We start from the raw sequence: 16,320 nt of genomic DNA on the forward strand, positions 1-16,320 counted from the left end.
TATCCAGCATTAAATTTTTGAAGCTCAAAATACAGCTTTGTTAATCAAAATTCAAACAATAAATTAATAAATGACTATTATCTGAATAAACTAAAAATTACATTTAAAAAAATCTTAAAAGTACTCCAAATAAATTAAATCCACAATTTAAAATACTTCCACACACATACAAAAAGATTCCAGATCCAGATGGCTTCACTAGAGAATTATACCAAACATTTAAGGAAAAAAATAACACCAATATTATACAAACATTTCCAGAGAACAGAAAAAAAGTAAACATACCTCAATACAATTTATGATGCCAGAAAAATTCTGGTACTAAAACCTGACAAACACACTATAAAAAACGAAAATCATAAGCTAATCTAATTTATGAATATACATGCAAAAATCCTAACAAAATGTTAAATTAAATCCAACAATATATCAAAAGAATGAGTTTGTATCAGGAATAAAAAATTGCTCTAACTTTTTATTCAGTGTAGACAAAAATAGACTAAAATGCTGCCTGAATCATTTGTTTTTAAATTTTGCTTTGTGTTTTTTAAAAAAATCTCTTCAGAGGGCATAATCTTTCCTATCCTAGCCTGAGGTAAGTAATACTGTACAAATTCTGTACTAGCCCTTAGTACTGGCTCTGCCAATTATCTAATCATTTGACCATCACCAAATACTCTCCCTGAATTTGTTTCCTGATCTAAAAAATGAAAATACTTGACCTGCCTCCTTCTTATGAAACTTGTCAAGATCAAATTAGAAAAAGCACAAATTCTAAAATTTATCAAGTTCTGACTATGTCTCGGGCAACGTGCTAAATGCTTTTATTTTCCACCATGTCCGGCTAAGTTTTTGTATTTCTGACAGAGATAGGGTTTCACCACGTTGCCCAGGATGGTTTTGAACTCCTGAGAACAAGTGATCTGCCCACCTCGGCCTCCCAAAATGCTGGAATTACAGGCATGAGCCACCACGCCTGGCCTGCTAAATGCGTTTACATGCATTATCTCATTTAATCTTCATACCAACCCTATAAAGGAAGGAATCATTTTACAGACGAGGAAAACTGAAATAATTTGCCTAAAATTTTTATAGCTAATAAGAATTGGGATTGTAACCTGCCATGCTGGACTCTCTGTTCTGTTCCATTAGTCATTTCTTTCACCAATACCACACTATCTTGATTACAGCAGCTTTAGAGTAAGCCTTGAAGTTAGATAGTGTCAGCTCTCTGAGTTCTGAGTGAAAAAGTGTTATGATCTGATTTAAAAATGTTTTTTAAGTATCATTCCAGCTGCTGTATGAAAAATTATACGTAAGGGTACAAGCAGGGAGACTAGTCAGCAGGCTATGTGGCTGTCTAGGTGAAAGATAATGTTGGCTAGGATTACAGTAGTACAGTTAGGGGAGTGATATGGATGTGGAAAACATTCAGAAGGTAGGCCTGACAGGAATTGTTAAATGGACTAGATATGGGGTATGAGGAAAAACATTCTCAGGGATTTCTGGTCTGTACAACTGAAAGAACAGAAGAGTCCTTTACTGAGATAGGAAAGACTCAGTGATAGTAGCAAGTTTAGAGAGGAAACCAAGAGGATTTTAAGGACATGCTAAATTTGAGGTGTCTACAAGTAGATGAATAGTAAGCAGTTAGATGAGTGTGGAGTTCAGGGGAGAGGTCCAGGCTGGAGGTGTAAATGTGGGTGTCCTCAGCATATAAATGTTATTTAAAACCACTGGATTAGAGATCAGACTCTAACATGGATACAGAATACTAACCCCTAGGATACTTCCAATATTTAGAAATTAGGGAAATGAAAACAGCAAAGGAACTGGAAAAGTAACAGCCAACAAGGTTAGAGAAGGACCTGGAGAGAGTGGTATCCTGAAAACCAAACGGGGAAAATTGTGTTTCAAGAAGAAAATGTCATTAGATGTGGATGAAATAAAATGAAGATTTGGGAACTACTGGGTTTAGCTAAGTCTTTGTTGACCTTGATAAAAACAATTCCAGTGAAGTGCTTGGGACAAAAAACCAACTGTAGTAAGTTCAAAAAGAACAGCCTGAATTTGATCAAGCCCTTGGATCCACTAGCAGTTTATAGGAAATTCAAAGGATTATGTTAAATTACATTGTAAAGATGGAACTAGCAAAATCCAGATTGTGAAAAATTCTAAAAGGACAAACAACCCATACGTTGCAGAGGAGAAAAACAAGGAGAGAAAACTTGCCGATTAAGATACTTAAAAGACATATCGATCAATCACAATGTGTAGAACTTACTTGGATTTTGAATCAAAAAATTTTTTTAGGCCGGGCGTGGTGGCTCATGCCTGTAATCCTGCACTTTGGGAGGCTGACGCGGGTGGATCACCTGAGGTCAGGAGTTCAAGACCAGCCTTGCCCACATGGTGAAACCCCGTCTCTACTAAAAATACAAAACTTAGCTGCGCGTCATGGCGCGTGCCTGTAATCCCAGCTACTCAGGAGGCTGAGGCAGAAGAATCGCTTGAACCTGGGAGGAGAAGGTTGTAGTGAGTCAAGATCATGCCACTGAACTCTAGCCTGGGCAACAGAGGGAGACTCCATCTCAAAAAAAAAAAAAAAATTTTTTTTAAAGGCAAACAGTTTAAAAAATAATACGTGAGACAAGTAAAAATTTGAACAATGATTAGAACATTTTATGAGTGATTATTCTCATTTTGCTGTGATAACGGTACTGTATATTTTAAGAGTCCATAACTTTTATAGTTACTACTAAATATGAATAAAATCATATTATGTCTAGAATATACTTCAAAAATATAAAGGAGAGAAAAATAGAAGAGATGTGATTGGACATGGGTTGATGACTGGGTTTGGGTGGTGGGTACAATAGAGTTTATTATACAGTTCTGCCTATTTGTATACATCCTAAAATCTCTATAGTAAAATATCATTAAAAAAAAGAGAGAAATGGCCATTTCCTTTGCATGTGTCATCTCTTTTCACTATCCTATTGTACAGATAAGAAAATTAAGGTTAAGGAAGATTAAATGCACTGCCCAAAGTAGCAGTTAACTTTTTCTGATAGACTTTATTTTTTAGAGAGGTTTTAGGTTCACAGCAAAATTGAACAGAAGGTAGAAATTACCCATATGTCCCAGGCCTCCTGCCCCCACACAGGCACAGACTTCCCACTATCAATATCCTCTACAAGAGGAGTACATTTGTACTCAAACCTACACCGACACATCATTAATAAATTTCAGTTAATTTAAGAGCCAGGATCTGTCTCTAAAACCCATGCTTTTTACACTATATCACACTGTCAATTTTTCCTCCACTGTCATTATTTTACCTTGTATTTTTTAAATAATTTGGCACAAAGGGAAATTCTGTTGCATAATAAGCAATGAACAGAACTCTATAGATACTAATCAAGTTTAGTATCCAGAAGATATTTTAATGTAAATTAGCAGATGAAACAATTCTGTCAATATAATGAATTATACTTCCAATGAAGCATATTTTAGTTATTTAACAAATACACGTACTGCCCACTAGATTTGAAAATATAGCTACATAGAAATATAAAGCACTATGTGGACTTCCTCTCTATATCAAACTTTTCTTTCAGCAGCTATTGTATGTACTGGATAATAACTAACCAAACTAAATTTCAAACACAAAACCATACATTTTCAAAGCATGTGTCCATGTTGTTCACTCTTCTAGTAATCCAATATGTATCAGTTGGAAAGTCTAAAGCTAAACAATAGCCTACAGCAAATGTGACTGATGAAAAACAAGCAGTGAATAAATCAAAATCAACTATAACATATACTATAGCCAATTACCAAATTATAGCTATTCACTGGGAATGTTTTCTTTAATATTCATGGAATACCTATTTCAACAATTCTACTTCTAAGAATTTATCCAAAAGCAAGCACTGGACCAGTATACAAAGACATATGTACTAGAAAACTTACAAAGTTTTAGTCATAATAATAACAAACTGGAAAAAATCTAAACCACTATCAATGAGACTGATCAATATACAGATAAAATTAAATGCTATGTACTCAGTATAAATAATTATACTGTTATACAGATGTAAGTAATGATATGGGAAAGATGACGTATTACTAAGTGGAAAAAGTAGGTTAAAAACAATTCGTATGATAAATAGACAGACAGATGGATCTCTGGGAAGATATATAAGAAAGAGTTAACTATGGTTTTATCTGGAGGATAAGATCATATTTTCATCTTCTATTTGAGACATTCTTATTTTGTTTGTTTTTTAAAGTAATAAACATGTGGTTATTATTTTATAATCAGAAAAAGAATGCATTTTTGGGCCAGGCGCGGTGGCTCACGCTTGTAATCCCAGCACTCTGGGAGGCCAAGGAGGGTGGATCACCTGAGGTCAGATCTGGTTCAAGACCAGCCTGACTAACATGGTGAAACGCCATCTCCACTAAAAATACAAAAATTAGCTGGACGTGGTGGCGGGCACCTGTAATCCCAGCTACTAGGGAGGCTGAGGCAGGAGAATCGCTTGAGCCCCGGAGGCGGAGGTTGCAGTGAGCCGAGATCATGCCACTGCACTCCAGCCTGGGTGACAGAGCAAGACTCCGTCTCAGAAAAAAAAAAAAAAAGGAATACATTTTTGTTTTGGAAAAAGAAATATACTCTGTTGATCTCAAAATATAACTTAATGAATTCTCTCTGATTTTATACGTGTTAAGTCTGCAAAGCTAAGTAGTAAACAGCATGGAACTTCAGGAACCTCCTACCTGCTAATTCCACTTTTTCATTCAATGAATCTGTCCAAACATACTGCACTTATTACTAGGCTCACTACAATTAAATAATCACTTATAGAACATTCAGCCAGTTGAAGGTTAAGCTTATCAGATGGCAGCAGGGAAACAATTTATTTCTTTTTTTGAGACGGAATCTCACAATCTCGCACTGTCGCCCAGGCTGGAGTGCAGTGGCGCGATCTCGGCTCACCGCAACCTCCGCCTCCCAGGTTCAAGCACTTCTCCTGTCTCAGTCTCCCAAGTAGCTGGGATTACAGGTGCATGCCACCATGCCCGGCTAATTTTTGTATTTTTAGCAGAGACAAGGTTTCACAACGTTGGTTAGGCTCCTGGTCTCGAACTCCTGACCTCGTGATCTGCCTGCTTCGGCCTCCCAAAGTGCTGGGATTACTGGTGTCAGCCACTGCACTCGGCTGGGAAACAATTTTTTTTTGAGATGGAGTTTCACTCTTGTTGCCCAGGCTGGAGTACAATGCTGCAACCTCAGCTCACTGCAATGTCCGCCTCCTGAGTTCAAAGGATTCTCCTGCCTCAGCCTCCTGAGTAGCTGGGATTACAGATGCCTGCCACCATGCCCAGCTAATTTTTTGTATTTTTAGTAGAGACGAGGTTTCAACATTTTGGTCAGGCTGGTCTCGAACTCCTGACCTCAGGTGATCCACCCGCCTCAGCCTCCCAAAGTGCTGAGATTATAGGAGTGAGAAACAATTTTTAAAAGGCATTTCCTCCCTTGAAAATAAAAGGGGACATTTCCCTTGTTATTAGCAAGAACCCATTTTGCAATCTATTCTTTCACCATTTTTAAAGTTCACAGAAATACTATGTCTCTCTCATATTGTTAGAAGATTCAGAAATCAGTTAAAATTACCAAGTATTAGTAATGACTCAAAAGTAGTATTATGTAAGCCTACAACTGAGAACATATTCTCGTAAAATTTCTTCCACAAATGAAAAACCTAAAAATATGGGTGGGCATAGTGGCTCACTCCTATAATCCCAGCATTCTGGGAGGCTGAGGCAGGAGGATCACTTGAGCCTAGGAATTCACGACCAGCCTGTGCAACATAGTAAGACCCCGTCTCTACAAAAAACATTTTTTTAATCTAAAAATATCTCACATCAAAAGACTGTAGATACCATGTTCTGATTTCCCAAGAACTTGACAATTTGGAAATGATGTATAAAATAACTGGCTGACGTAAAACAAGGAATTCTAGGCCAGGTGCAGTGGCTCATGCCTGTAATCCCAGCACTTTGGGAGGCCGAGGCGAGTGGATTACCTGAGGTCAGGAGTTCGAGACCAGCCTGGCCAACACGGTGAAATCCCGTCTCTATTAAAAATACTAAGCCGAGATCCTGCCATTGCACTCTAGCCTGGGCGACAAGAGCAAAACTCTGTCTCAAAAAAAAAAACCAAAAAACAAAGAATTCTTCATTTCCTTAAACTGACATTTCAGACTAATGCACACAATTTTTTATTGTAACCAAACCACAAAATGCCCACATTTTAATGTATAAGAGAATGCATCAGTTGTGTGACAAGGTCTTGCTGAATCTCAATAGTTTTTTTTTTTTTTTTTTTTAAGCAGTGGCTAGCCAAAGAAAGTCATTAATATTAACACAGATAATGGCAGAACACCACAGAAACTCCAAATACAGAAAGGCTGTTCATGTATCCTAACAGCATAACCATTATGGCTGAAAAACCACACAATATTCTTTCTCACATCTGTTTTGTTAATGAGCCAAGAATGAGGGGTCTATTCAGTATCCAAGACAACTGAATTAGAAGGTAGGAATGTCTGGTAAATGCTGTTCATCTCAACAGTCTGAGAATAAACAGGTCTGGAAAGGATACTGATCTTAAATAATCTTTTTAGTTTTACCTTCCTGAAAACAGAATTATCACTTTGGTATTTTTTTCCCTACCCATTAGCAACAACAAAAACTTATAAATTACTTTCTAAGATTCTACCTCTAATTACTGTAAGATAATATGTTTTGATAGATTAATATTTTAATTCATCTTTCAGGTAGACCCTCAAGTATTTTAAGAATATAGAAACCAGTGTGAAACTAGATGGCTATATTATAAAGCAAAATGGTATTCAACTAGAATCCATCAGCTTAGACAATTTGGCAAGAATTCTACTCTGAGCCAGGGTTTTTCCATATACAACAGAGAATTCTTCCAGGAAATGTCCCCTTTACAGGGCCCCAGGCCTCTTTGCATACTGTCAGGCCAGGCAGTAACTAAAAAACGCAATGTTCCCATTGGAAGATATAAACTAACATAAATTAATTCTAAATTACCAACTTATTATATACATTTCTCCAAAAAAGCAAAATAAGGTAGCATCTAGATATCTTTTCATTCATTCTAATGGCTTTCCTAAATAACTTAATTCCTTAATTTTTAAAAAACTAAACAGATTAGTTTAGAATTTGGTTTAAAAATGTAAAGAATGGTTATATGAGGCTGACAGAATCATGGGTAATTTTTAAAATGTCTTCATGTTAACTCAATTACATTTGAAGGTTATCTATGTTTTTTCCCTTAAGTATTTGTTTAGAAGAAAAAAAAGTTATTTTATGTCTCATTTTCTGTTTTTCCTCGGAGTCTCTTTCAATGACAGAGAAGAAAAATTCTAAACCAAATATCAAAACAATCTTGCACATTTTTATAAGTCCCACTGCCAGTCAAGTTCAATAAATATATATTTTTTAAGTCATAATGGTCACTCCAGGGCAGCACAAGCCAAAATTTAAGTGACAACCCAGTAGAAAAACCTTTATCGTTTTCAAAATTCATGCCCACAGACAGAGCAGTAATTTGATTTTTTTTCTCCAAGGCAAAGAACTACAAGTGAGAAAATTTATATAATGACAAAAACATTTCCCAAAGTTATTAAAGAAGATTGTTTTCTGGGAGGCCGAGGCAGGCAGATCACCTGAGGTTAGGAGTTCAAGACCAGCCTGGTCAACATGGCGAAACCCCGTCTCTACTAAAAATACAAAAAATTAGCCGGGCACGGTGGTGTGCACCTGTAATCCCAGCTACTCGGGAGGCTGCGACAGGAGAATCACTTGAACCCAGGAGGCAGAGGTTGCAGTGAGCTGGTATTACGTCACTGCACTCCAGCCTGGGCGACAGAGCGAGCGAGACTCCATCTCAAAAAAAATAAATAAATAAAAAGAAGATTGTTTTAAATAGTAAATTTGGACCCTGATGGCATTATATATTTTAGTAGGTATTTTTAACCCATAATTTTTATCTACATCATTCATATCCCAATCTTGAATTAATTCTAGCTTCCCATATATGCAACTTTTACTCCTTTGGAACTTGGTTCCAAATAACTTTTTAAAAACTTTTATTATTAAATAAGCACAGAACTCTAAAACAACTATTTTCAGACACGAATTTAAAAGTACAAATAAGAAAGAAACAGTCTATTCACTTTTGCAAGACTGTATAAAACTTCCACCAAACATCAATTTGCATGTCATTAATTTAAGGTAAAAGTAAATGTTTTTCTTCCATTATAAAGTGTAGTTCCTCTGTCCTAAACGCTAGTCTAACATTATCTGAAAACACAGACTAGAATAGTATGGACCTAAAAAATGAGTACTCAGGAGAAGTAATATCATCAAGCATCTCTGCCGCTCCCTATTTCCATCTTATTTAGAACTGAAACACAACCTATACTCTTAGTTCAGCAGTAATTAGACCACAGAAAATGGTGTTTCATCAGATGTTCTCCTAACTAGTCACAGACACAGACGTTAAACTGTTGATTAATTTTTAACTAATTGAGCCTTTTCTTGTTAAATCAAAGTTCTGATGGTACTAAATCAGTAGACTGCACAAGATATCCTTAAAAAGCATTCAAAATATTTCATATGAAAGAACGAATACTAACTTATATGGTATTTGTATTCGAGGTTCCCTAATGTAAATAAATTTAACAGTTTTCTATGTATCCACCGAACAACTAGAATTTAAAATATCCTATCACAAGATGATTCCTGAGAATCTCCACACAAAAGAAAAACTTATGATAGAACTGGAGAGCCAAGATTCAATATTGACTCAATAGACTTTTTGAGAACATTTATACTAAAATTTTAAAATCAAAATATATGTCAAATTATGAATTTTTTTTTTTTTTTTTTTTTTTTTTTTGAGACAGGGTCTTGCTCTGTCACCTAGGCTGGAGTGCAGTGGCGCGATCATAGCTCACTGCAATCTCTGCCTCCTGGGCTCAATCCATTCTGCCTCAGCCTCTCAAGTAGCTGGGACTACAGACATGTGCCACAATTCTCGGCTAATTTTTCTGCTTTTTGGAGAGGCAGGTCTCACTATGTTACCTAGGCTGGTCTCCAACTGCTGGGCTCAAGGGATCATCCTTCCTCAGCCTCCCAAAGTACAGGCATGAACCACCACGCCCAGCCTAAATTATGGATTTAAAATTTAGTTGCACAGCTATGCTTTCAACTTTACACTAAGCATACCAATTATATATAAGTCTCAGGAATAATGAAAATTTTGTTTTTGATAACGTCAATCTTGAGCCAAAGTATAGCTTATCTTCATTAGGCTACCTTCAATCACGTATAAACTGTACTGAAGAAAAAACTTTACTTTTCAAGAGACCCAAGCATACAGTTGATAATCTAACTACACACTTGCCCAAATGTGAAGACAGCTAAATGGGTATCTATTTCAGCAACGGGACACCCAAAAAAGAAGAGGTAAAATGTATTTTCTGAGCCTTACTTGGCTAGTTGTACCAGTTGACTAGGTGGTTTGATGTTAACAAATGTTTTCTAAGACAACGTCCATATATATGGGCACAATATCATATGAAAAACCCTAAGGAGATAAAGCAAAAACTTTAAAACTTTTTTGAAATATCTTTAAAAGTTTTAGGATGATTAATAAAGGGTCTGACTTTCATGATTTGTTTTCCAGACTTGACAACAGGACAGTTATGTACAAAGATCACCTGTGGTCCCAAATAATGACATTTCCTGTGCAGTAAAACAGCAGTATGGTAATTTTTTAAAAAGGGCAGGACAGTTTCAGAAATACACAAATCAAAACTGAATAAGAATCTAAATCTTTTCACAATCCAGACAGACTTTCTGTTTTTAAGACGATATGGGGCAAGGCGAAACAATGGAGCATGAAAAAAAGATATAGTAGAAATTGATTAGAGAAACTTCCATGTAACAAAATTTGTTTAAAAAAATTTTTTTAACTCTCCCCATCTCACCTCCCCAGTTTGAGTGCTTTTTTGCATCCATTTGACACTTAATACTCAATCTATTCAACAAAGTTCTTAGCTATCATTATGTCACTGGTTTCTTTTACATAAGTTTTTCTTATATCAAATTGGCAAAAAGAGATATGGAATTCAGGAACTTGTAACACCATTAGTAACAAGACAGTCCCGCAAATATTTTGAAAATTAATTTACGAACTTGTGATCGTCTGAAGCATACTTTCAAATTTAAAATGCCAAGCATGATCACTTGTTAGGCAAACCGTTATGCAACACCTTTCTGTCCCTGAATTAATTACTTTAGAACCATAAAGAGTACTTTTCCTTTTTTAAGGACAAGTACTAACCATGTTGCAATTTTCTCTTACGACTGCAAGACTACTTTCTTCCCCGCGAAGATAAAGCAGTTTTCTTAAATTCCAAATTTCCAGGAATATGACAACTACTTCTCTAGGGAATAGAGAATGAAACAAAAAATGCTGTCAGCAATTTTAAGATCCACCTCCTCGTATAAGCAGTGATCCAGGCTGCTATGACATTTCCAAGCTCCTCAGAAACTATCTACCATGCTGCCACAAACAACAGAAAAGAACTCGAGGGTGGGAGAAATGCCGTGTTGAATTTAACATTGCACCAACACCTCCTTCGAACTTAATTTGAAGTTATCCGTTATCTCAGTGTATCTTCACAACTACCCTAAGAGGTAGGTAAGGGAGCTGGCTGGCTGCCCAGCCTCTACGGAGCACACAAACTGGCTAAAGGACAAGAACTCCAACTAGACAATGGCAAACCATTCTAAAGTCTAGAAAAAGGGTACTCCAGCAAAGAGTAATACCGCTTAGATAACCCCAAACTTAAATCCTCCAAGCGTTTCCCTGGCTCGCAGTTTCGCCGACTCAGGGGCCCCCGGGGAACTGCGGCTGGGCTGCGCGGAGATCGCAGGAGAGCAGGGCGAGGGGCGGGAGACCAGGGGATGCCCGCCCGACGCTCACCTCGCGCACCTGGGCCGGGCGGGAGGAGCAGGGAGACTCAGAGGACAGTAGCTTGGTGACATCCCCTACCTGGCCCAGAGGCTCTGACTCACCTGCGGAGCCGATTTCCATTCATGGAGCTGGGGGGAGTGCTTCGAGGGAGAACGGAGCCCGCCACTGGGGGCAAGGAGGCGGCCCGGGGTGCGACGCCGCGCGACGGACACTCTCACTCGGCCCCGAGGCGGGGGCGGCGACGGCTTCCCCTGAGCAACCGCACTCCGAAAGCTCTGGGCCGGAAGAGTCGCGGACGGAAAACGGCACGGGACTAGGCGAGAGGAAGGGGAGACGTGAGGCGCGGACACAGGGGAGTCCCGTCCGGAAGTTGCATCGCCCGCGGCCGCCGACGCTCCCACCGCTCCTCCACGACTGCGGGCCACCGCCGCCGACCTGCCCGGGGCCGCCCCGGAAGCCCGCCGGCGTCAGTTCCGCTGCCTGGCTTGCCCGGCGTCCTCGCCTCGCCTCTGGGCCCCGAGCCGTGCCGGAGCGACGTCGGGGCGGGAGCGGCCGGCGCGGAGGACGCCGGGGAAGCGTCCGGGAGCCGGGCCACATGCGGCGGGCTCGGCCGTCCCCCGCGGGGCAGTGCTGGCTGGAGACAACCCGAAGGGGCAGGACTCCTCATGCCGCACGAGTGGGGGAGGTGCCTGTCTGCGGCGACGTCGCGGCTGGCGGCGGGGCTTACCTGAGGAGTGGCCTACCTGGAGCTGGCGGGTGAAGGACCCAAGCCTGCCGCGGAGGCCCCGAGCCGAGACCGCTGGGGTAGGGCAACCCTCCTTCCTGAGCCCCCGCCACGCCCAGTCCGAGCCGCCCCACGCGCCGCCTCCTCACAGGCGGTCAAGTGACCACCGCAATTGACCTAACTCCTAGACTGCTTTAACGACCATTTTTAGGATTAAAAAAAATGTATTATAGTTTGGAAAAGATGACTAACGAACAGGACACTACACAAACAGATCGAGTAATTTCCATGTTTAAAACTCTTTAATAGCGCCTCGTCACACTTCGAAAACCTAAACTCCTTTCCAGGGTGAAAACGCATGGCGTAAACGGGCCCCGCCTGTGCTACAGCTGTACTGCTCGGCTTCCAATTCCCCCCAACGGGCCAAGCGCTGCTTTTTTCTGACTTGGGGCTTCTCTGCTTTTGGTTCCCTTGGCCAGGAACCCTCTCCTCTCCACCCTCCCTTTACTCCCCACCCTGCAGTTTCTTTTTACGTCTCAACGGAAGACATCTGAGACGCCTTTTCCGGACCACCCATGGTGGGGCACCTGTTAGTCTACTACAGTATTGCCTTGGTAGCCCTTTGCCCAGTCTGTTATTTACTACTTGTGTGCCCCCCACCCCACTTGAATGTCAGGCAAATAGTAGGTCCCTAATAAATATTTGTTGCCTTAATGAAACATGATACTATTTTATTCAGGCTGAGGAATGATTCATAATTTCTCCCCATGTCCTTATGCTTCAGTAATACGGTTTAGTTTTTTTTTTTTTTTAATCAAAATAATTTTTTAAAGAGGAAAAGGAGAAAGAATATCCTATCTTCAGTTCCCCTCACTGTGGGACTTTGGATCAGTCACTTGATCTCTTTGGGCTTCAATTTTCTTATCTGAAAAATTGAGAGAACAGTATGTACCTTACACAGTTGTAAGGTTAGGGAATGTACATAAAGCACAGAGGAAACCCTCCCCAAATTTTAGTGAATAACAGAAGTATTTACCATTTTAAAGCACTTACCATATAATATTAAACACTTAATAAATGTATGGGACTCAAAACCACATCTGACTCCAATTCTGTCTTACTTTCGGCTTCCTTCACATCCCTACCCCCGTGGCTGAAAATACCCTCCCCAATTTTAAAATATCAAATTAAATGTCACCAGATGAAACACTGCATCTTAAAAGTCATTTTTAATCCTCGACTGTACACAATCCAAATCTTGGTAGCAGCATCTGACAGGGTAAATACCAACTCTTGTGCAAGGGTCTTTTATATCCTCAACCCCTCTGATTCTGGAACTGGTTCCCTAAACAAAGGCAGACTTCTTCAGCTTCTTCCAGAATAGACAATAGACATGGTGACAGTGATGAACCCTTGAGATCGGCTAGTCTTTTTCGACATTGACGGAGCAGAATTTACACCCTCTGATTCACTCCATCTCAATAAATGTCAATGATGCCTTTCTATCTACTTCTGCTATCCAGGAACCCACCTCTTTAGAGTGAACGCATGTAAAAGGCTCATGATTTGTAATATCAAGAAGTAGGAAGACAAAGAGGTTTGAAGGATTCTGCCAAAGGCAAAGCTGTATGAGGCTCTCTCCTGACTACATGTACACCCTATTTTTGGATAACTCATCCCCAACTGAGTCTGCTCTTAAGGGTACAGAGCAGGGTCATTGGGTATTACCTTAACTCCCATTGCCCCAGTACCTAGAACAGTGCCAGTGCCTGGCACATAGCAGCATTCAGTATATTTGTTGGATTGATGGATGGATAGATAGATGAATAAATAAATAAGCTTCAAGAATGGGGCTCAGCAAACAAGCTAAAACTCTGCCCTCATACCTGGTGACACTGGTTGTTCTGAGAAGAAAGAAATACAGAAATAGTACAAAATTTCAGGTGCAGAGAAATCAGTGCCCTCTGAAAGTTGAACCTCCTCAGGAGCCATCAAATACCCAGTGCAAAATTTCCTAAAATATGACACAAAAGTATAAACTAGAAAAGAAAAAAGCAACAAATGGAGCTTTAATAAATTCACAAAATTTTAAACTTTTGCTCTTCAAAATGAAAAGGCAAGCCACAGACTGGGAAAAATAGATGTAAAAGATATAACCAACAATGGACTTGTGTTTAAAATGAATAAAGAACTCTTAAAACTCAATAAAACTCAATTTTGAAACAGGTAAAAGAGGCTGGGCCCAGTGGCTTATGCCTGTAATTCCAGCACTTTGGAAGGCCGAGGCAGGAAGATAGCTTGAAGCTGAGAGAGGCCAGCCTGGGCAATAATAATGAGACCGAACTGCTACCAAAAAAAAATTTTTTTTTTAAAATTAGCTGGGCATGGTAGTGTATGCCTGTAAGCTCAGCTACTCAGAAGGCTGAGGTGGGAGGACTGCTTGAGACCAGGAGGCAGAAACTGCAGTGAGCAGTGATCGTGCCACTGCACTCCAGCCTGGGTGACAGAGTGAGACACTGTCTCAAAAACAACAAATACAATGGGTAAAAGATGTGAACAACAAAGATATAGGGATAGTAAGTAAGCACATGAAAAGATGATCAATATCACTGGTCACTAAGGAAAGGCATAATCAGCTACCAAATACTCAGCGCATGCAGGAAAGACAGGGTGGCCAGCTGCCATTTTAAGCGCCAAGTTCCTGCCCAGTAAGTCAGGCTCAGGGACACACAGTGCACACTTCCCTCCCTGCTGCCACTATTATTCTACTCCACTTAGGACTTTCTACTCCTAGGCTTCTTGTGTGAGACAAGAAACATCACTGGATGAGGACAGCAACTCAGTAGAATCTTCTCACATGGGCCAAGATTAGAGTCACCTGGGCACCTGAGTTCAAATCTCTTGTCCTAGACCATCAGTTTCCACAAGGTAGAAAGTAAGTTACTTTACACTGTAGCAAGATACAATATAAAACTTGGGCTTTAGGGACAGACACAGCTAACACTGAAGGCCCTCTCTTGCTGTGAGCCTAGGAAAGTCATTCAGATTCATATTTCTCATCTGTAAAAGTTGAAGTACCTTTGAGACCAGACGCTGCTTATCCAATAGCCCTTATCTCCTTTCTTGCTGGTAGACATGACTGGACTTTCTAGTCTACGTGACTCAAAGGATAATTCATTCATCTAAGCTACTCATGATGGATGATCTTACTTGCTTTGCCAATGACAGGAGTGAGATGACCCATTTGTAGCAAAGCCATGAGGCCGGATCTGCTGGAGCTTCCAGGAAAAGACTTCCTTGCTTTAGAAGGACACGGAAAAATTTGTCTCTTTTGCCAGGCATGGTTCTGTCAGCATTTCCTTCCCGGAATTACAGTAGCCATATTGGGACCATGAGGCGAACTGGCGTGAGGATAAACAACATGGAGGATGGCAGACCAAAAAGATTTCAAGAAACTAATTCTTTGGTGTTATCACTGAGCCACTGAATTAACCAACCTTGGAGTAACATTAAATTAGGCTTTCTTGTCATATGAAATGATAGTTTTCTTATTTAAGAAAAATTTAATCAGAATTTTGTAATATGCAATTGAAGATAACTGATAAACTATTTTGCATGTAAAGATGCTGTAAGATGCAATTGTATAAGATACTGTAGAAAACACCTAGCCAAGTACTTCAAAGCACCCAAACAAACCCTTCCTCCTTTTGCAGCTCACTCTCATTAATAGCTCACAGGCCTTTTCCAAAAACCTGGCTAAAAGTTCCCACTGTCTCTTTTAAGAGGAAAGTTCCCTGCCTTTGGAAAATGGGGACAAAGGATCAAAGGCTCCCTGAAAAGGTCCCTCAATATTATACTTTGTCCAAAAAAAAAAAAAAAAAAAAACCCAAAACAAAAAACCATTGCCAAGAGGATGGTGGTGAAGGTGCTACAGTCCAGAACAACAGGATAATATGTTCCTGCAGGGTAAGCCACAAAGGCCTAAAAAACCCTGCTATGATATACTGGAGAAGGCAGTTATGCGTAAGTGGAAAACTAAATGTGCCTAATTCCCCAGCAAATGCACTTTTCCAGCTCTTCCTTCTTGACACAGCTGCTTTGATGGAGTACTTCTGTCATGCTCTGTGTGCCTTCTAAGTCTGCCTAGGATTTCTCAGCCTATCATCAGAGGAATAAATGTCTGCAAAGCTAGGAACAAAAAAGGTGAGCTAATTTGCCAATTCAACATCACTTCCCATTCAAGCAGTAGACAGCAGCTTAAGGATGGCCCAGACTCAGAACTTCCAACTAGTCTTTTCCTTGCACTAACTCTTTCTTTTAGCCACCAAATCCAAATTGCCATGAGATTCTGGGATCTGCTACACCAAGAGATACCAAACAAATACCCAGCCTGACTACCCCAAGGCAACTGCTAGTCCAGAATGTGCTCCAGAGTATTCTCCCAACTGACAGAGCAGAAGGAAGGGTGCTCAACTAGTAATGAAAAGGAATGCCCAGAGGTGCCAGGACA

The 16,320-nt window shown here is 40.0% G+C and overlaps 2 protein-coding genes across 9 annotated transcripts in view; one reads left to right on the plus strand and one right to left on the minus strand.

Moving 5' to 3' along the window:
- LOC102144351 (argonaute RISC catalytic component 3) overlaps window positions 1-11,932 on the minus strand; it is a 141,780-nt gene extending 129,848 nt beyond the window's left edge. For 6 of the 8 annotated variants that reach the window (XR_012422695.1, XR_012422693.1, XR_012422696.1 and 3 more), the window contains exon 1: window positions 11,188-11,546. Coding sequence is in view for 5 of the 8 variants with exons in the window: in XM_045374678.2 (XP_045230613.1) it covers window positions 11,188-11,206 (19 nt within the window). In the remaining 3 variants the exon portion in view is untranslated. Of the gene's footprint in view, window positions 1-11,187; window positions 11,547-11,813 lie in introns of those variants that run through there. The other 2 variants (XM_005543982.5, XM_074012355.1) reach the window with 2 other exon arrangements.
- On the plus strand, window positions 11,209-12,907 carry LOC141410100 (uncharacterized). Its single transcript, XM_074037689.1, has 3 exons — window positions 11,209-11,374; window positions 11,427-11,890; window positions 12,158-12,907. Exons 1-3 carry the CDS (start codon window positions 11,209-11,211, stop codon window positions 12,362-12,364), a joined length of 837 nt encoding a protein of 278 aa, XP_073893790.1. The 3' UTR covers window positions 12,365-12,907.
- The last annotated feature ends 3,413 nt before the right edge of the window (window positions 12,908-16,320 follow it).

Source organism: Macaca fascicularis, chromosome 1, assembly GCF_037993035.2.
Source record: "Macaca fascicularis isolate 582-1 chromosome 1, T2T-MFA8v1.1".
Taxonomy (NCBI): domain Eukaryota; kingdom Metazoa; phylum Chordata; class Mammalia; order Primates; family Cercopithecidae; genus Macaca; species Macaca fascicularis.